This window comes from Galeopterus variegatus, unplaced genomic scaffold (genome assembly GCF_000696425.1).
Source record: "Galeopterus variegatus unplaced genomic scaffold, G_variegatus-3.0.2 Scaffold1225, whole genome shotgun sequence".
NCBI classification, from domain to species: domain Eukaryota; kingdom Metazoa; phylum Chordata; class Mammalia; order Dermoptera; family Cynocephalidae; genus Galeopterus; species Galeopterus variegatus.
In genome coordinates, this window is record NW_007727336.1 from 31,357 (window position 1) to 53,645 (window position 22,289).

At 35.2% G+C, this 22,289-nt stretch overlaps 1 protein-coding gene and 1 pseudogene across 1 annotated transcript in view; one reads left to right on the forward strand and one right to left on the reverse strand.

Annotated features, from left to right (window-relative positions):
* ROCK1 (Rho-associated, coiled-coil containing protein kinase 1) overlaps window positions 1-22,289 on the forward strand; it is a 96,230-nt gene that overhangs the window by 8,390 nt on the left and 65,551 nt on the right. The window contains exons 6-8 of the mRNA XM_008575709.1: window positions 369-507; window positions 2,451-2,542; window positions 18,383-18,542. Coding sequence (XP_008573931.1) covers window positions 369-507; window positions 2,451-2,542; window positions 18,383-18,542 — 391 coding nt within the window. The remainder of the gene's footprint in view (window positions 1-368; window positions 508-2,450; window positions 2,543-18,382; window positions 18,543-22,289) is intronic.
* Window positions 14,015-15,207, reverse strand: LOC103592853 (annotated as a pseudogene).

Below are 22,289 nucleotides of genomic sequence, written 5' to 3' on the forward strand. Positions count from 1 at the left end.
TCTCGCTCAGCCAGTGAGCGGGAACCGGTCTGTATGTGGGATCCGAACCCTCGGCGGGAGCGCCGCCGCACTTCCCAAGTGGCGCACTATAGCAGTGCGCCACCGTATAGCAGTGCGCCACCGGGCCGGCCCTGCTTCAAGGTTTTGACTGTGACCTATTACATAAGGTCAGTCATGAAATTTTCCACTTGCAGCATCATGTCAGTGCTTAAAATGTTTTGGATTTCGGAGCATTTCAATTATTGGATTAGGGTTGCTCAAACTGTACTTAATAATCTTTTTTAACAGGTAACTTTGACTCATCTTTTGAAACTGATTCTTTTTAAGTGCATTTTAGTTTACTTTTGTTTTACCTCTCAATTTTTCAGGTGATACACCTTTTTATGCAGATTCTCTGGTTGGGACTTACAGTAAGATTATGAACCATAAAAATTCACTTACCTTCCCTGATGATAATGACATATCAAAAGAAGCAAAAAATCTTATTTGTGCCTTCCTTACTGACAGGTAAATAATCTTAACATTGAACTTACTTTTATTAATTCTAACGAATTTTCATCTTGCTGCTCAAGATGAGCCTTTTTAAGGTCTGTATCGGAGCTCCTACCTGTGAACTTAGAATATAAATGCTACCGTTCCCCGAATCATTCATGACAGTGAAACCTGGTATATGATATACTAATGTCTTTTCTGAATCTCAACTCACTTACCTTACCTAAGAAGTTGGGATAATAATATAGTTGGTTGATGGCTAGACCAGACGAGTTTTTCCTTTGTTATTAAATTTTTAACTTGGTTAATTATAAAAATGATACTATATTTTATTGAGTCCAAGATTTTTTTTTAACATGTTAACTTTGCTGAAATTAGAGTGCATCTCACAGTAAAGGTATATATTAATTTAATTGGGAGAATTTTTTTTCTTAGTGATACAAAAATGATGATGCATCTTCCAATTTATGCCATTGTAGATTTGGTGATATACAGTGTTGAAATAAAGTAAATAGTATAGAAAAATATGTATTTCCTACCACCTTCCTTCTAGACATAGTCATTGGGTTATATCTTCCAGATTCAATAAGCATTTTTATAAATGTGTATGCATGTAAGTGTTTTTGAAATAAAAATAGCATATTATGTACACATTTGTGGTTTGCTTTTTATAATTAAAAGACCACCAGATAATTTAGTAAGATTACATTTAATGTTTATGATTGTATATTGTTAATTTAAATAGTAGGTGGGGGTGTTAGCAAGAAATTGGTTAAGGGTCACAAAGAATGATTATGTTTTATAAAGATGAATATACTAATTGTCCTGATTTGATCATCATGTATTGTACACAGGTACTGATAGTCACCTGTGTACCCCACAAATATGTATAATCAAATATGTTTCAATAAAAAAGTAAAATAAAAATAAATAGTGGGTAGGCCTAGTATTTTTTAAGTATGTCCTCTAGAGCTTGAAAGGAGGTATAGTATTTCAAAATTTTACATTTTAATATAAAGAACTGTATTATGCTGTGCGTTAGGTGCTAGGGATACAGAAGTAAGCAAGTTGCATAGCCACTTTTCTCAAATACTTCATAGTCCTTTGGGAGAAACAGACAAGCAAATCAGACATTTGTAATATGGAGAGACAGTTACTGTGAGATAAGTGCTATGTGCTGGAGAACCATGGAGGGGTTCCCTTATCCAGTCTGGGAGAGTCAGTGAAAGCTTTTTAGAGAAAGTGTTACCATGTCTCGAGCAATTTATCTTTTAACTTGTGATAAAATCTGAATTCAGGCTATTCTCACTGTTTATAAGCAGTCTACTAGAGAACAAAAGGTGCTGATTTCCTCTTTCCAATTCAGCTTAAAGGCACATTTTAAAAAATTTTATCTCTTTGCTCACCAAAAAGAAACTAGTGGTCAGTAATTTGTCAAGATAAAGCTCCGAATTTTGTAGCAATGTCAAATATTAGTTATCATTGGTTTTTGATTAGTCAGAAATATTTAATAGATTATAAAATGGAAATTTAAAATTTTAAATGTGTTTCTGGAGTTTTTGGTAGCATCAGGTGTGAAGCTGTTGGTTGCAAAAAGAAATGCATAACTTTGCCACTATTAAAAAAAACAAGAAAATTGCATTGTGTTTTATCATTATGTTAATGAAGCAAGGTGATGATTCATCTGGATTTTTGTTGTCAATAGAAAAGTCATGTAGTATCAACAAATCTTATTTTGTATATTTTTTCCTTAGTATTCTTTTAAAAAGTTCTTTAATGTTCACAGTCTTCAACTTATTTTCTATTCGAGCTGAAAATTATGCTGACAATTGATATTATTTCAAGGTGACATAAAGCTGTATTTGTCATCCCAGATTTAGCATTCTGTCTACAAATAAGCCTGTACAGGTTATAAAATCTTAAATGAATTATTACTTTTTCCTTTGCTCTCTATTTAGAGAAGTGAGATTAGGACGAAATGGTGTAGAAGAAATCAAGCGACATCTCTTCTTCAAAAATGATCAGTGGGCTTGGGAAACCCTCCGAGACAGTAAGTTATTTTTTCTTGCACATTACAGTGAATATTTGAAATTAGTTGTGGTATAAATAGTCTTTTGAAGCTGCTTTTTAAAATATTTGTGAATATTTGATGAAAATCAGAAGTACTTGCACATTACAGTGATATTTGAAAGTAATTATAAATAGTCTTTTGAAACTGTTTTGTTAACTATTTGTATATATCTGATGAAAATCAGAAGTACACACTTGCTATATGGGAATTTTCTTAAGCTAGTTAAAGAGAGAATATTTGATAATACTGAGGAAATTGTGTTGTTACTCCATATGTCACACTCAAGATACCAAGATGAAATATACTATATTTTGTATTAAATATACAGAAGTGTAATAAGTTTAGGACCAGCAGTCATAATTTGATATCTGATCTTTGTTGAATTACTTTGTCTTTAGGCTTTAGTTATCTCATAATAGAGCAAGTCAATAAATAGATAGCAAAGAAATTAATTATATTTTCTTGTGAAAAGGCAAGTTATTCTCTTTTTATTAAAACTTAAAATATAAGGAGGTTTTATTATTAATAAATGCCAGAATTCAATTTAATTCTATTTATGAGGATATGAGAAATTGTGGTATACTTGATTCCATAAGGCTTTTGCAGTAATTCAGAAATAAAAATATATAGTGTGCAAGAAGTTAATTTTGAGTCAGTTTAGAACATTATTTTTTAAGAAAAAGTTAACATTATAAGATGATTCATAGAAACCTTGTACAACATAGCAGAATCAAAATTATTGTGGCAACAGAGGTTCCTATTATCTTTCTGGGTTTGAGAAGTCAAGAATTCATCTTTCACCTGCTGAAGTGTAAGGAATTTTTTCTGTTTTTACTTATCAGAGAAAGGATAATGTTTACCAGCCCCTAACATCCTGCTATAGCAATAGCAGTGAACAGTAATAATGGAAATGAACTCAGCTATGTATTTTTAGGAACAGTTACAAATTATGTTTTTTCTTAAGGACTGCCTATCTAATTGAAATAGTTCTTTCAGGAGGGAAAAAATCTTGTTAATTTTTGATAAACAGATCATGTAGTTTTCGTATATTAGTAAAATATTCTAGTTACCAAATACTTTAAAAGAAACCTGTACTTCAGGTTGTATTGTACTTTTTTTTTTTTTTCCTTTTTTTTGTCTTTTTTTTGTCTTTTTTAACGTCCTGCTATAGCAATAGCAGTGAACAGTAATAATGGAAATGAACTCAGCTATGTATTTTTAGGAACAGTTACAAATTATGTTTTTTCTTAAGGACTGCCTATCTAATTGAAATAGTTCTTTCAGGAGGGAAAAAATCTTGTTAATTTTTGATAAACAGATCATGTAGTTTTCGTATATTAGTAAAATATTCTAGTTACCAAATACTTTAAAAGAAACCTGTACTTCAGGTTGTATTGTACTTTTTTTTTTTTTTCCTTTTTTTTGTCTTTTTTTACTGACCGGTAACGGGATCGCAACCCTCAGTGTCGCGCCCGCACCGGGGACTGGCAACGGGATCGCAACCCTCAGTGTTGCGCCCGCACCGCGCTCAGCCAGTGAGCGGGAACCGGTCTCCACATGGGATCCGAACCCTCGGCGGGAGCGCTGCCACGCTCCCAAGCAGCGCACTCTCCAGTGCGCCACCAGGCCAGCCCCGTGTACTTTAAGTATAATATGTACATTGTGCTAAGCTATAAAATTGTCTAAGAAGGGGAAAAGAGAAATAAATTCTTCTTGAAATTAAGAAATTGTACCACAACAAAGAATGTCATTGAATGACCAGCTATCTGGAGAAGCTACAGGAGCAGCTTGACCTTGAGAGAATTTATTAAGAGTTATACACTGGGAAATAAGGAACTTCCTCTTCCTGAGTAAATGTGACATGATTATTTTCCTTGGCTGCAAGAGAAATTGTTTAAGACAGAGATGGTCAGGAAGTGAGATGAATGGTTACTTTGAAAGCTTTGTGTTTTTATTCAAGTTATGCTCTTAGTAAGGTTTAAGAAGGCTGAAAACATACAAATATGATTATAAATCTGAAAGAAATTTAAAAGGGGACTGAAGAAAATACAGTGTATCTTTTGTATTACTTTAAATTATTTTTCAAACAATATTAGGCAATGCATAACTAACTATAGAATAGCCATACAATAAATCACTCTGAAAAGCAGTAAGGATATATTTCCTCTTATGTACTGAAAAACTGATATTAATTAGGAGAGGAGGTAATTTAGTCAACAAATATTTATTGAACACCTGTTGTATTCTGAGCACTATCCTATTTCAGGCACTGGGAAAACATCAGTGATCAAACCAACAGAAATATTTTCCCTTGTGGAGCTTATCTCATGAAATTGGGGAGTCCAAATCAATGACATTTTATTATATTGCTGTACCTCCTTAATTACTTTCATTTATGAAAGGAAAAATCAAAGTGAATTACTTCATTGATTTAAATCAACCAAACTTTATTTAAGGATTTTCTATGCTTATCCTTATTAGTATTGTTATTTCTATATCTTTTTATGACTTACATTGTTATCTATGGTTTTCTTGTAGTATTGTTAGATTTAGCATACTTGTAAACATTTTGATAGCTTTTCTAATCATTATAGGTCCTGCTTTGTGGTTATTGTTAAAAAAGAAAGAAAAATTGAAGTCTGTAGAACTTACTGTTTTTTTCTTCCCTTTCCCTCCTCCTATCCCTTATTTACTTCCCACCCCTAAAATACCAAGAATACTTTTATTCTGAACTGACCTCTCTGACCTGCTAAGTTTTTAAAAATTATGTAACAGTTATTCCTTTTATTTATTTATTTTGACCCTCCAATTTTCTTTGTCAAAATTGCTTTTTTTTTCTTTACACAAATAATAATTCTTTTGGTAGTTTTACCACATACATGTCTACAAGTTATAATGGCAATTAATCTTCACCGTGTGTTCCTTGGTGGTGTGGAAGCAGGGTACAGAATAGCTTGATTTTTATCGGAGTTTCTATGAGTTTCCCTATCTCATTCACCCTAATTTAGAGGCACAAAGGATTAAGATTGTAAAATTACTTTCCACTCATTTGAGGTAGAATCAAAGTGACAAGAGTAAGGTTAAGGATAGAAGACAAAAGAAATTAAAAGACCCAAATAACTTGCTACAGGTCACAGTTCAAGCAAATAACAATGTCCAAAATTCAAATCTAAGTCTCTTTGACTCCAAAGCCTTTTGGAATACTGTGTACCACTTAAAGATTTCCACCTATGCATTATACAAATCGGAACTGTAGAGAGTTGTCACTTGTTTGCAGTTAAATTTTAAGGAAAAGAAAATGAAAACATTTAGTACATATAATAACATTGCTAATAATACTGTGTTAAATATAATGTGGTAACATGCAAAACACTTTGCCATTCATTATCTTATTTGAGATATAACATTTGCCATTATTCAACCCACCTAGAGCTGTTGGGAAATATAGAAGATATTAACTGGTTCTGTCAGCTCATGTAGTAAATTTTCAGTTTAGTTAAAACAAACAAAACTCATTGTCTGTATACACAGATATACTATTCTAGGTTCTGTGGAGTAATCAAGACTAGTATTCTCTCTTTTAGAATTTTACATTCTCATGGGAGAGGTTATCATTGTGGGTTTCATGAATAAAGAATATAGGGCCGAGCCCGTGGCGCACTCGGGAGAGTGCGGCGCTAGGAGCACAGCAGCACTCCTGCTGTGGGTTCGGATCCTATATAGGGATGACTGGTGCGCTCACTGGCTGAGCGTGGTGCGGCCGGTCTCAAAAAAAAAAAAGGACAAAAAAACCAAAAAAAAAGAATATAGTGCCTAGCAAATTTCAGGGCTCTTTAACTTGGGGGTTTAGACTTTTTTTTGCCTTTTTTTTTTAAGGCAGTTTGCTAATATGGGGATCCAAACTCTTGACCTTGGTGTTATAACAATGAGTTCTAACCCACTGAGCTAACCAGTCAGCCCAGGAGTTTAGACTTTTTCAGTATTATAATGGATTTTTTTTTTAAATAAACTTTTAACAAAATTGTGTCTTTTTATCTTTTTATGTTATGTGAAGTATACATAACATAAAGTTTTCCATTTTAACCATTTTTACCTGTACAGTTCAGTGGCCTTAAGTATATTCACAGTGTCTTAAAACCATCACCACTATCCATCTCCAGAACTTTTTTATCATCCCAAGCTAAAACTCTTTACCCTGTAAAAAATAATTCTCTATTCCCTTCTTTCCCCAACCCACAGTAACCACTATTCTACTTTCTATCTCTATGAATTTTGACTATTCAGGGTACTTCATTTAAGTAGAATGCAACAATATTTGTCTTTTTGTAACTGGTTTATTTCACCTAGCATAATGTCTTCAAGGTCCATCTATGTTGTAGCATGTATCATAATTTCATTCCTTTTTAAGGCTGAATAACATTCCATTGTATTTATATGCCACGTTATGTTTATTCATTTATCCATTGCTAGACACTTAGATTGCTCCAACGTTTAGCTATTGTGAATAATGCTGCTTTGAACATTACTGTACGTAAATATCTACTTTCCATATTATATTATGGATATTTTATCTATATCTACCTGTATATGGAGAATTTCTGTGAGTATCCCTGTTTTATATTTATTTGTGCATATACCTAGAAGTGGAATTGCTGGAAAATATGATAGTTCTGTTTAGTGTTTTGAGGAACCACCATACTGTTATCCACAGCAGCTGCACCATTGTACATTCCCACCAGCACTGCATGCCAGTCCAATTTCTCCACATCTTTTCTTGTGCTTATTGGCCATCTGTATATCTTTTTTGAGAAATTTCTATTCAAGTTTTTGCTCATTTTGAATTGGGTTGTTTTGTTGTTGTTGAGTTGTAAGAGTTTTTTATATGTTCTGGATATTATTCCCTTATCAGATTTATGACTTGCAAATGTTTTCATTCTCTGGACTGCCTTTTCACTCTGTTGGAGTGCTTTGGTGCACAAAAGTTTTTAATTTTGATGAAGTCCAGTTTATTTTTTCTGTTATTGCCTTTGCTTTTGGTTTCATATTCAAGAAATCATTGCCAAATCCATTGTCAGGAAGATTTCTCCCTGTTTTCTTCTAAGAATTTTATAGTTTTAGCTCTTATGTTTATGTCTTTGATCCATTGTGAGTTAATTTCTGTATATGGTGGGAGGTAGGGGCCTAACTTTATTCTTTAGCATGTGGATATCCAGTTTTCCCCACACCATGTGTGGAAAAGACTGTCCATTCCCCATTGAATGGTTTGGTACCATTGTGTTGAAAATCATTTGACCATACGTTTGAGGATTTATTTCTGGGCTTTCTATTGTAGTCCATTGGTGGGTATATGCTTGTCTTTATGCCAGTAACACATTGTTATGATTACTGTAGCTTTATAGTAGTCAGTTTTGAAATCAGGAAATGTGAGTCCTTCAACTTTGTTGCTCTTTTTTCAAAATTCTTTTGGCAATTTGGGATCACTTGAGATTCCATGTGAATTTTAGGATGAGATTTTCCCATGTATGTAGAAAAGGACATTGGGATTTTGATAGAGATTGCATTGAATCTATAAATCACTTTGGGTATTATTGCCATCTTAACAATATTGTTTTCTTTTTTTTTTTTTTCCTTTTTGTTTTTTTTACTGACCGGTAACGGGATCGCAACCCTCGGTGTCGCGCCCGTACTGGGGACTGGCAACGGGATCACAACCCTCGGTGTCGCGCCCACACCGTGCTCAGCCAGTGAGCAGGAACCGGTCTCCACATGGGATCCGAACCCTCGGCGGGAGTGCCGCCGCGCTCCCAAGCAGCGCACTCTCCAGTGCGCCACCGGGCTGGCCCGTTAACAATGTTGTTTTCTAATCTGTGAACCCAGGATGTCTCCCCATTTCTTTAAGCCTTGTTTTCAATGTACAAGTCTTACATCTCCTTGGATAAATTTATTCCTAGGTATTTAATTCTTTTTGATGCTATTTTAAATGGAATTGTTCCTTCCCTCCCTCCCACTTATGAGTGAGGACATGCAGTATTTCTCTTTCTGTACCTGGCTTATTTCACTTAACATAATTTTCTCTGAGCTCATCCATGTTGCTGTGAATGGCAGAATTTCATTTGTTTTTATGGCTGAGTAATATTCCATTGTGTATATATACCACATCTTATCTGGTTGTCTGTCAATGGACATTTAGGTTGATTCCATAACTTGGCTATTGTAAATAGAGCTGCAGTAAATATGGGAGTGCAGGTATCCCTTTGACATGACGATTTCCATTCCTTCGGGCATATACCCAACAGTGGAATTGCTGGATCGTATGGCAGTTCTATCTGTAGTTGTTTGAGGAATCTCCATTCTGTTTTCCATAATGGCTGCACTAATTTTTCCTGTCTCGTTGTGGCTGAGTTTCTGCACTCACTAGTGTCTCTGCTACTCCCTCTATGTGTTCCAACTCCATCCTTTCATTCTTCTCATCCCAGTATAGCTGTGCATTTGATGCATTCTTTCTTTGTGGGAGAGATGAACAATGTCTCCTTCTTGTCGGCCATCTTGTTCTGCTAGTCCCTGGAATTGCTAATTTCCTTTTTAGATTACTTATTGCTAGCGTATAGAAATAAAGCTTTCCCCCCTGATCTTGTAACTTGCAACTTTGTTGAATTTGTTCATTATGTCTAATATATGGTTTTTGGATTCTTTAGGTAGGATTTTCTATACATAGGATTATGTCATCTGTGAATAGAATAGTTTTACTTCATTCCTTCCAATTTGCTTGCCTTTTATTTTTCATTATTGTCTAATTGCTCTGACTAGAATTTCCAGTACAGTGTAGAATAGCAGTGGTGAAAGTGGTCATCCTTGTTACTGATCACAGGGAGGAAGCTTTCAATCTTTCACTATTGAGTATGATGTTAAATTGTGGGATTGTCATTAATGCCCTTTATCATACTGAGGAAATTCTCCTCTATTCCTTGTTGGCCATGTGTTTTTATCATGAAAAGGATGTTGGGTTTGTCAAATGCTTTTTCTGTGTCTATTGAAATAATCTTGTAGGATTTTTTTTCTTCACTCTATTTATGTGATGTATTATACTGATTGATTTTCATATGGTGAAGCACTGTGGCATAAATCCCACTTGGTCAGAGTCCATTTAAATTTTTTTTTTTTTTTAGTTTTTTACTAAGTAAAAATTTTACATATTTATGGCATAATATTTTACCAAGTAAAAATTTTACATATTTATGGTATATAATACTTTTAATATGCTGTTGTGTTCAGTTTGTTACTGTTTTGTTGAAGATTTTTTGCATCTGTATTCATAAAGGGTATTAATTGGTGGTTTTCTTTTCTTTTGTTATCTTTGTTTGTCATTGGTGTCAGGGCAATGCTGGTCTCATAGAATTAATTAGGTAGTATACCCTCCTCTTCTATATTTTAGAAGCGTTTGAGAAGGATCAGTGTTAATTCTTCTTTATATGTTTGGTAGAATTCACCAATGAGGTCATCTGGTACAGGACTTTTTGATGTTGGGACATTTTTGATTATTGATTCAATCTGTTGTTTCAGGTATATTCTGATTTTTTATTTCTTTTGGAGTAAGTGTTAATAGTCTGTGTTTATAGGAATTTGTCTGTTTCGTCTAGGTTATCTAATTGGTCAGTGTATTATCATTTATAGTATTTCCTTTAATCTGTTTTATTTCTATATAGCTGACAGTTATGACCCACTGTCATTTTTTCTTTTAGTTGTTTGTATTTTTGGTTTTTCTTCCTCTTTATTCCAATGAAAGGTTTGTCAATTTTGTTGATCGTTGTACAGGACCACCTTTTGGTTTTGTTAATTTTCATTATTGATTTTTCTATTCTTTATTTTGTTTATCTGCACTTTAATCTTTCTTATTTCTTTCCTTCTGCTAGTTTTTCTTTTTCTTTTTTTGGTGGCTGGCCAGTACCTGGTCCCAGGATCTGAACCCATGACTTGGGTGTTATAAGGTGGTGCTCTAACCAACTGAGCTAACTGGCTAGCCTCCTTCTGTGAGTTCTGAGTTTAGTTTGCTTTTCTTTTAAAATTCCTTATGGTATCAGGTTGGGTTGTTGAGTTTAGATCTTTCTTGTTTTTTGAATGTAGGCATTTACTGCTAAGATTTCCCCCTGAGCACTGCTTTCATTGAATCCCATAAGTTTTGGTATGTTTTCATTTTCAGTCATCTCAAAATATTTTCTCTACTGTCCATATGATTTCTTTTTTCACTCGGTGCTTTAAGAGTATTTTAATTTCCACATATTTGTGAAACTTCCAGTTTTTCTTTTATTATTAATTTATGTCTCTTTCCGTTGTGGTTGGAGAATTTACTTTGTATGATTTCAGTCTTTTTAAATTTATTAAGACGTGGTTTTTAGCCTAACATAGTCTGTCCTGGAGAATGTCCCATGTGTATTTTGGAAAAATGTATATTCTGTTGTTAGGTGGAGTGGTCTATATATATCTGTTAAATCTAGTTGGTTTATAGAGTTGTTCAAATGTATTTTCTTATTGTACTTCTGTTTATGTGTTCTTTTCATTATTGAGAGTAGGTTATTGAGGAGTTCAACATTTATTTTAGAACTGTCTATTTCCACATTCATGTCAATTTTTGCTTTATATATTTTGGGGCTGTGTTGGATGCATATATGTTTTTAATTACAATCTTTTCTTAACTGATTGAGCCTTTTATCAATATGCAATGCCCTTTTTAACAGTTTTTTACTTAAAATTGATTATGTTTGAAATTAATATAGGCTCTCTTTTGCATGGAATATATTTTTCTCTCCTTTTCCTTCCAACCTATTTATATCTATGGCTCTAAAGTGAGTCTCTGTAGACAGTATATACTTGGATCATTTTTTATTACATTTTCCCAATATCTGCCCTTTATTGGTGAGTTTAATCCATTTAAATTTAACACAAATGCCGATAAGAAAATACCTGCTGTTTTCCTACTTTTTATATGTCCTGTATTTTCTTTTTGTTCTTCAATTCCTGTATTACTGTCTTCTTTTGTGTTTAATGTTTTTCCTAATACACTATTTTGATTCCCTCTTCATTTCCATTAGTCATTTTCTTGTTGGTTAACATGGGGATTACTGAATTGATAACAGTCTAGGTTGAATTGATACCAATTTACTTTTAGTAGCATATAAAAACTGCTTCTGTACAGATATACTCCTTTCCCTTTATGTTGTTATTGTGAGAAATTAAATCTCTGTGTATTGTTTGCTCATAACAGATTTATAATTATTGTTTTATGCATTTGTCTTTTAAATTATATTGGGAAAGAGCACAGTTACAAACTGACAATACAACAGTACTGGCTTTTATATTTATCTATATAGTTACCTTTACTGAGGTTCTTTTTTTCTTCATATATCTTGGAGTTAGAGCAATCTGATTACAATGTATGAATATAATATGTCTTCATGTGGATCTTCTGGAGTTTTTCTTATTTGGAGATTGTTCAGCTTCTTGGATGTCTAAATTCAAATATTTTATCAGATTTAGGAAGCATTAGGCCATTATTTCTTCAAATATTCTTTCTGCCTTCTCACCTCTCCTTCTGAAGCTCCCATGATGCTTATGTTGGTCTGACTAATGGTATCCCACAATTCCTTTAGGGGCTTTTCACTTTTTCATTCTGTTCCTTACTTGATAATTTCAACATTCTGTCTTCAAGATAACTGATTCTTTCTTCTGCCTGTTCAGATCTGCTATTAAACCCCCGTAGTGAAATTTTAATTTCAGCTGTTGTATTTTTCAGCACCAGAATTTGGTTAGTTTTTCTATCTCTTTCTTGATGTTTTCTGTTTGTTAAGACATCATTCTCTGGGTTCCCTTTAGTTTTTTATCCATAGTTTCCTTTAGCTCTTTGAACACATTCAAGAAAGTTTATTTTAAGGTTTTCTGTAGTAAATCCAATGTCTGGGGTTTTTCAGTGATAGTCTCTGTCATTATAAAACTTCCCTATGAATGAACCATACTTTCTTGTTTCTTTACTTGCTTTGTAATTTTTTGTTTTAAACTGGACTTCTTGAATATTATAATGTTGTAACTCTGGAAATCAGATTTCTCCCCATCCCAGGGCTTGCTGTTGTTGCTTGTTGTGGGCTGCAGTCATTGACTTGTTTAGTGACTTTCCCAAACTATTTTTGCGAAGTCTGTATTCCTTGGCTTGTGTGATTGCTGAAGTCTCCATTCTGTTATCTCAGCCAGTAACAGAGATTTTCTTAAACATCAAGATTTAGCAGCCTCTTTGTTCCTTAAGTACATCCCTGTTTGTTGTGGGGGAGTTTTTTGTTTTGTTTTGTTGTTTTAACTGTGTATTAGATTCCAGAATTCTCAAAAAGTTGCTTCTGATCATTTTTGCCAGCTCAATGATTGCTTCCGTATAAGTATGGGTTCACAGAGTTCCCTACTCTGCCATTTTTGGTGACATCACCTGAATTCTTTTTTATGTAACATGATTCCTAGATTATCAGTTACTTAATGAAAGCTAATTTTTTAATAAATTGAATACTTTATGTATTGATGGTAATTCAGGAAAGTTGTGTTTATCCTTATTCTTATCCTATTCTCTTTTTTTCTTTAGAAATGGTTTTATTTTGTGTGCGAATAACGGACAGATGTTCTACCCATAAATTCTGTTTTCCAAAAACAGGAGCTTTTTAAAAGAAAACCACAGAACAAATTTTAAAAGCCATTTGGATTCTTCTTGTTCTAGATCATTACTAGGCTATAAAAATAAAGCTTGATTTACTAGAAATCACAAGTTAGAATTGAGCATTCTCCAAAGTAGAAATTATATAGTGGCATTTCAGGCAAAGATTATTCAGCTCTCATCCCCAGCATCCACAAGAGTTATCAGATCAGAACAGTTAAACCAAGTCAAAACAACCCAGCATAATTAGACTTCATTATACAAGGCCATTATACTCATTCTAAGACCCTAATAAATAGGAAATACTGAAATGAAAGTAAAAGATATTAGAGGCTGACATACAAATTGTTAGTTCTTTGTTGTATCCACCTTCTGTATAACATTAATTAAAGGAATATTTTACTGCAAAGAAAATTTTATTTTATATATCACTAGCCATGAATTTTTATCATTAGTTACAACAGAAATGCTGCCTAGTGCCATTATCCAAATGGCATGACCATTTTATTTCCACAATTCACTTCTGTATTTACAAACAGAATTTTCATGTTTACATAAGCACATCAATCCTGAAGATATAACATTGAGATGTAGTCTCGCATCCATAATACCTGATGTGCTGCACAAAGCAATGCAAGAGAGATATATTTTTAATCACCTTTCATTTGAGTGACTTTATGTAAAAATTAAATCAATAACTTAGAAGTTCTGTCTCCAAAGGAGATTTTCAAATGTATATATAGAAATGGTTACAGACAGTGAAATTTTTAAGAAACATCTTCCATGTCCACATCCTCTTGTAACTGCTGTACCATTTTTTTCTTCCAACTGCTTTCCTTTGCCTGCAACAGGGGCAAAATAAGATGGATGTTTTATTTGACTTCTTTGATGTCCTGAACTTTCTGTAGCTCTTTATTTTTCTTCAATTTGTTCATTATAAATTTAGCTTGGCATTTTTGTTTGGTCTATTTGACTCTGTTCGTTTCATCATTACTTTTATTCCATAGCACTCTGGTATTTGACAGATTCATTTCTACATTTTTCAAATTCAAATGAATTATCCACTGTAAGCTCTTTTCTACCTGGTTTCCAGAATGCTTTAGTCCACCTGACCTTGTGAGGATTGTGCTTCTTTTTAAAGTTTCTAAGATATTTGGAAAGTACCTTGGAATTGTTGTCAATGAATGTCAAGCTGCGGCTGGGGTAGATGGGCCCTGAACAGAAATAACACTTCTTGATTCGTATGTTGAACCCGTGTGGGTCCCCACTTACCAAATACCAAGCTTAAGAGCTTATTCCTGAGTTTTGAAGTGACTGTATGGTATTATATAAAGCCTAAACATCTTCACTTAAAACCAGAATTAGGGCCGAGCCCGTGGCGCACTCGGGAGAGTGCGGCGCTGGGAGCGCAGCAGCGCTCCCGCCGCAGGTTCGGATCCTATATAGGGATGACCGGTGCACTCACAGCGCACAGCGCTCACTGGCTGAGCACGGTGTGGCCGGTCTCAAAAAGGACAAAAAAAAAAAATACCCAGAATTACTTCTATAACTTTCCTATAACTTCCCCCACTTGTATCTCAGAATTTAAACTGATATAATTTATCTCATTTTAAAATTACTCTGATATAGTATGTCACCTAAAAAAAGACTAGGTCCAAAAACAGCAAGAGAACATGTAGTGTACTTGTGTTTGCTCTGCACCTCTTTAAAATCTTCCCTATAATTTTAAAGCATGGTTTTTCAGCCTCAGCAGTTGATCAGATAAATCTTTTTTGTTGGGTAGTCCTGAACATTGTATGTTTAGCAGCATTTCTGGAATCTACCCATTAGGTGCCAGTAGCACCTTTCCCTCATTCCTGACAACCAAAAATATACCCAGAGATTGCTGAATTTTCCCAGGAGGCAAAACTGACTCTGATTGAGAACCACTGTTTTAAAGTAAAATTTACACGAAGACCATAATTGACTTATGTAATACCCAAGAGGTAGCAGCCTTTTTTTCTCTTTCTCACTCACTTTACAAATTAGGTAGTTATTATTATTAGGAAGCTAGTACTGTCTAGTCAGGAAATTCTCTTGGACGTTAATGAAAGTAAATGTGGAATATCTCTTTTCTCACTCTGTTGTTACTTTAAAAAAATTATTAATATTTTTTTTACATTCTAAGATGTTGTGGACCAGTTGTGAGGAGAGGGGGAGAAGGGAAGCTTGAGGAAAGTAGGGTGGAAGAAGGAGGGAAAAGGGAGAGCATGGTTGAGGCCCATGTCACCTTATTCATTCTGGCAGAGGAGACCAGGGTGCTTTCAGCAGTGGTTCGGTTGTTGCTGGGCTGGATGCAGATGTCAGGAGGGTGTGGCTGAAGCCTTTGGTTCCCCACCACCCCAGCTCTGGAGCCCAGTGTGTTTTCAGCAGCAGCTCAATGGTCATCAGTGGGCTTGGTGCAGACGATGGCGGGCATGGATAAAGCCGTTGGCCTCCCACTGCCCTGGCTCAGGAGCCCAAGGCACTTCCAGCAGCGGCCCAGTAGTCATCACTGGGCTGATTGCAGATGTTGGCGGAGTGTGGCCAAGGCCCTAGACCCCTACCTCCCCAGCTTGGATCCTGGGACACTTCTGGTGGTGGCTTGGTGGTCATTGCTGGGCTGGTTGCAGATGTCGGGGGGCATGGCTGAGACCCTCAGCCCGCCACCGCCCTGGCTTAGGAGCCTGAGGTGTTTCTGGCAGTGGCTCAGTGGTCATTGCTAGGCTGGTTGCAGATGTGGGGGGATGTGGCTGAGGCCCTTGGCCCCCCACCACCCCAGCTCAGGAGCCCAGGGTGCTTCCAGAGGTGGCCTGGTGGTGTCGCTGGGCTGGGTGAGTCGCTGCTGGGAGGGGCATGGCTGGGGCCTATGGCCTTCCCAACTCCCTGGCTTGGGAGCCTAGGGGGCTTCTGGTCCTTCTATGTTTTATAGGGGTTCTTTGGTGGTGTTAGACCTTTACTGTATAATATCGAACTTTGTGTCTGATCTGTGGGTATTTTGTGTTTTCTTTCAGTTCTGTGTTGGATTATTCGCTGTTCCACCAATCTAAACTGTGCGCTGGAACTAATTTGTTGTCATTTGGTTACTTCTAAGTGGGGAAACTTCCTAAGGGAACCAGGACTTGAGCCTGGTAGTTGAGCTAACTTGCTGCTTTGCTGCTGATTATTGGGGGAAGGCTTTTTGTGCTACTCAGGTTTTAATTGTTGGCCTTGTAAGGATTTCTGGGTCTCATGAGGTCTGGTATACCTGGGTTATGTGGAAACTCTGGTCTGGGCTTGAGTCTTTTCAGCAAACTGCACCCTCTGCAGTTCTGTATTCCTGACCAGTCTACACTGAGTGGGCCTGTGCTGATTGGACGGCATATCAGCTGTCCATGCTGTGCCCCAATGTTCCCCTACAACCTGCATTCCAAACATTTCCCATAGGACAGGCCATGTAGTGGTCCCTTGCAGTGACTCACCATTCTCTGAGTGGCTCCTTTTTTCAGTTGTCTGTGGCTCATCACTCCTGTTGGGTCCACAGGAACCCTGGTAGTGGTCTTGCTGGCCTGGGGCCACCAAGGCCCTCTTCTCCCTTGCAACCATCAAGCAACTTCATATGAAGGGCACAGCAGTAGCTTTTGCCAGCTCTTTCTCCATGTGCTCACCAGCTCCAGCCTTAAAGCAGCTGGGGCTAGAAATGGTGGGAGCAATCCTTTCTTTGTCTCATCACGGCTTCTCCTGCCTTCATGAGCTCTGTAGGTCTCTCCTCCTCTTCCCTTGAGTTTTGGCAGCCCCAGCTTGGCTGTCATTACTTTTTAATAATTGTAAATTGGTTGATTTGTGGGAGAGAGTGATGCTGAGGACCATCCATTCTGCCATCTTGACTGGAAGCCCTGTTGTTACTATTAGTACTACAGCTTCATTGGGCTTAATATGTTGTTTCACCCCCAAATGTATCAAATAGTTTACTGTGTCTGAGACTGAACAATAGATGTTTCTTGCTTGGGACACCCAGATGATTTAGAAGAAGGATGTTTCCTTTATATGACATTAAGACTATGAAACTAGTTCATTTGTTTTTGTTTGCTTGCTCATCTTCATTTCTTTCTCTCTGAAGGAACATGATTGTATCTAAAATAATTATTCAGTATTTTGATGGTAATAATTCAGTGATGTTTTATTGTACTGCTACATCTTTAAGCTAAAACACATTTTTCCTAAAATTTATTTTTAGATGTATTTCTCGTAGCATATTTAAGCTCCAAAAGAAGGTGTTAGTAGTATTAGTTACATATGGTATTTTCTTCTGCATTATAAATATTTAAACATTGTCACCTATGATTTTATATTATTAAGTGTATATAAGCCTTGCTTCCCATCAAGTTCGTAATTATCAAAGATGCTAAGTTCATGTATTGTATTCCTGCTCTTTTTTCCTAACAGCTATATGGCAAATACCTTAGTGAACAGTTCCTTAATTACTTGATTCTGGAGGTAGCTAGTCTGAAAATATAATTCAAAATCCTTTGCTCCTTGTGGCTTAATCTTATGGAGATATGGGGGTGGTGGTGGTGCTGATCATCTAGATTCTAGATGAGTAAAAATATTTCAGTACCAAATTGTTAGTATACCAGAGGCTACTGAGAAGTAACCTTGATTTCTAGCTTGCTATAGAGCAGATTAACAAAAAAGTACTGTAATTGAAACTAACCAGTCTTTTGAGTACAGTATGTTATGCTATAGTTTTTGAAGTTTTTTCTATAGTCCTAAATGCTTTTGAGTATTTTATACTATAACATATTCCTTTTCCTTTCCCCTCACCCTACCCTATTATGACATATTCTAAAACAAACCTTCATAATACTTGACTTGTCATATTCAAGTTAATCTTGAGGTATAGATGGTAATTATAGGTGACTTTGAAGATAATTGTTTCATAAAATTACATAATGATCAATATTGTTGTTGATTTTTAATCATAGTGAAACTTAGTATAATAGGATTCAACTCATTTGGAATTTTTGGTTCACAAACTATTCGAAAGAGAAACCTTCAGTAATTGGTATAAAATCGCTGCTTCATTTTATTTACATATTAAATTTGAAATAAAGAACTAATTTTGTTTCCATTTTTAGCTGTAGCACCAGTTGTACCTGATTTAAGTAGTGACATTGATACTAGTAATTTTGATGATTTGGAAGAAGATAAAGGAGATGAAGAAACATTCCCTATTCCTAAAGCTTTTGTTGGGAATCAACTACCTTTTGTAGGATTTACATATTATAGCAATCGTAGGTAAGTATGCTAAACGGTGATTTTAGGAGTAGGTGCTAATTTTGTTGTATTATTTTCTTAGGGATATGTAAAAGTCGTTTCAAGTAGATTTAATGGTATATAAAGAGATACTATACTATGTCATTTTCCTGCAATGCATGATATTTCCATTATTTCATATTTAATTTCTTTGAAACTCTTCCATGTTCAAGATATTGTTTCTTAGACATTCTTTGCTGAATGATATTATATCCTCAAATTGGAACAGTGAGTAGGTCAAAAGATGCTGTTAATAGTGATGTTCCAGTTAATATTGTTATCTAGAGTTATGGTTTATAATACATTTCGGAACAATATAAAGGCTTTTCTAGCATTATCATCACTACATTGATGATACCAAAGGGCTATAATTTTTAGTTCTTCAAAAATTAGATGATTCCTCCCAAAAACCATTTATTGAGTTCACCATGTGTTATAACATGTAATACAGTATTACCTATCCTGTGACCTTTGACAAATAACTTTAACCTTTTATGCCTCAGTTTCCTCAAAAATAAGGATGATGATAACAATAATAATACTTGCCTCATAGTGTTGTTGTAAGAGTTAAGTAAATCAAAACACAGTAGAACTTAAACAATGCTTTGTATGGAGTAAGCACTCAGTGTTAGCTATTATTACCATTAGAATAAGCTAATGTTAGCTTTAGTCTTTTCAGATGTATGAAACATTTAACATTCTTTCAGTGTGCTGAGCATTCATTTATTCAACAGATATGTTTGATAATTTACTCTTTGTGAGGTATATACTAAACACCATGGTGCACAGAGAAGGATGAATAAGATATAGTACCTTCTCTTGAAATTCTCACATCCCAGTGAGGAAAATGGATAAATTGTACAATATATGTTGGTAAGTAATACGTAATAAAAATCTAAACAAAGTGCTATACCAGTATAATACAGTGAACAATATGGCAACACTTAACTGGGTATGTTAAATCTACTTAATATTATTTTTTATTACTTCAAAAATCTGTACACTTAATCAAATTATACTCCATTGGAGTGGTATTAAATATTTGGTTTGCTTGGTGTAATTATTAAATTTGAGCTTATTGTTAGCTGACCTTATTTTAAAGGGAAAGATCTTGTCATTTTAGATAAAACTTTTTTATAGTGTGATTCAGGTCAAAGTTTAGAAAACACGAAGGCAGTTCAGTTCTGCTTTATGAAACTTCTCCAGTAACCTACTGTGAAACAATATTGAATACTTTTTTGCATCACCAACTAGGTAGCTAGTATTTGAGTTTTGACTCCTAGAAAAGCCCAGTATTTTAATCCTTTTTTTCCCCTAACACTCTATGAGTATAATATTGTAGCTATTTTATATTGGCATACATACACAGAAGAGGTTCAGGGTGGGGTTTTTTTTTCCTTTTTGTCTTTTTTACTGACCGGTAACGGGATCGCAACCCTCGGTGTCGCGCCCATACCGGGGACCGGCAACGGGATCGCAACCCTCGGTGTTGGGATCGCAACCCTCGGTGTTGCGCCTGCACTGCACTCAGTCAGTGAGCGGGAACTGGTCTCCACATGGGATCCGAAGCCTCGGTGGGAGTGCCGCCGTGCTCCCAAGCGGCGCACTCTCCAGTGCGCCACCGGGCCGGCCCTCAGGGTGGTTTTTGCTGAGGCATCCTATCAGATGTTTTATTTTTATCAATTAGTCTTTGGCTTGGTTTCTGAAAAACATAAGATGATGATATAAACAAACCCCCGTTGCTTTTGGATTTTTGTAGTAGAGTACAGCAGTTAATTATTTTATTCAGGTTTCTCTATATGAAGATAACCTTGCATTAAATAATCATGACTCATACTATTTGTACTACATTTTCATGTACTTACATTCTCTGGGTTTTCCTTGTATTTATAGGTTTCATGTTCCCAACTAAGTTTTAAGTTTCTTAAAAGTAGAAATTATATTGCTTTTATTTTTTAATTTTTTTTAAAAAAAGATGACTGGTAAGGGGATCTTAACCCTTGACTTGGTGGTGTCAGCACCACGCTCTCCCAAGTGAGCTAACCAGCCATCCCTAAATAGGGATCCAAACCGGTGGCCTTGGTGTTAACAGCACCACACTCTCTCAAGTAAGCTATGGGCCGGCCCTTATATGTGTTTTCAAGTGTCACAGCCTTATTGATTAATGTAGTACTGTTTAAGTAGTTGCTTATTACATGAATGGGTGAAGGGATAGTTGCCCTTAATAGAAGAATCAGAAATATATTGATTAACCTTACTATAATATGTATGTATAATTTTGAATAAACTAGTATGAAATAGAAAACTTCTGAAATTCTTATCCCTGAGAGCCAAACATACTTTTAGTTATCAAGTACAGAGATTTTTATTGCTGAAGTATAGCTGAATTAAACATGATTTTTATAATAGCCTTAAACTTTTAGCTACATTGCTATACCAACTCCTCTTTCATAAAAAGTTACTCAAATGACCAGACTCTATGTAAAAGAAACAATATAATAAGCAAGGACCTTGAAAGAAAAAAGACAGAAAATGGAAGAATTAATGGATGTGAACAGGTGGTATCCCCACATTTCCCCTGCTGCATTCAGAGAACTTTGTATTACTAATTTTGAAGAAGGCTAAACATCAACTTCAGTTATAGCATGTTAAATTTAGAAGGTATCTTAGAGATCAGGTAGTCTGATCTATCTAATTCAGATTCCACTAGCATTGCTATATGCTTTTATTTACATGACAAAAGCAGAATCTCACATTGAATTTCTGGGATATTTAATAGTCAATGGAATTAAATTGCACTGTATCTAGAATTTGTCATTTGTTACATAGGACCCTTCCTCTACAAACCTGCTGCATAGCCCCTATTATTGTCTTCTAGTTATTTGAGTCTCTAGTTGATCTGAATAATTTTCTAAGGAAAACTTGAGTAGACATATTTCTAGGATTTCTTTTAGAGTACCGTTGTTTATGTTTAATGATTTTTAAAGGACACTTGATGATCTTCTATTATTTATTGTTAATATCTATTATGTTAACAGCTGTCCTCCTAACAGCTGTGAAGTATACTATAACTATTTGATCTCTTTTTGAGAGAGTTCTGTTGGTTAATCAGGCAAGGTGCTGGCTGCAGTGGCGGTGATGGTAGAAGTCGTAATGGTGGTAACGAATGATGGAGGTAGTAGTAGGAGCAGCAGCAGCAGTACCTTACCTATACATGGTATTTGATAGCTTGGAAAATTTTTTCATGTATATGATCTATTTCGATCTGTTTGATAATCTCATAAAATATCTACAGAAGACCTTTATAGCTTACTAATGGCTTGTGTTTATATATAATTATAACTTCACACTGACTTTAAAGAACACTGCAAGACTTGGAGTTTCAAATGATTAGCAAGACAGCACCCAAACTTTGATTCTGTGTTTTCAACCACTTAGGCACAAACTCTAAACTTTTTTTTTTTTACCCCGAAAGGCAATATTATGCTTTGCTGAAGTATAGTTGGGGGCAAAGGAGGTGATTCTACACCTATGTATAGAGGTTAACAATTCCTTATCCCCAATTCTTGAATCCAAAAAGCTCTTACAACTGAACTTTTTTAGTTATTTGTTTGGTGGCAAAACTTATAACCTGTTCTCATGACCAAAAAACCGCATCTGAACTATGTTAAGACTATTCATGGTTTTTATTTATCCTACATGGTATGAATGTTCATATGTTTTGCTGTA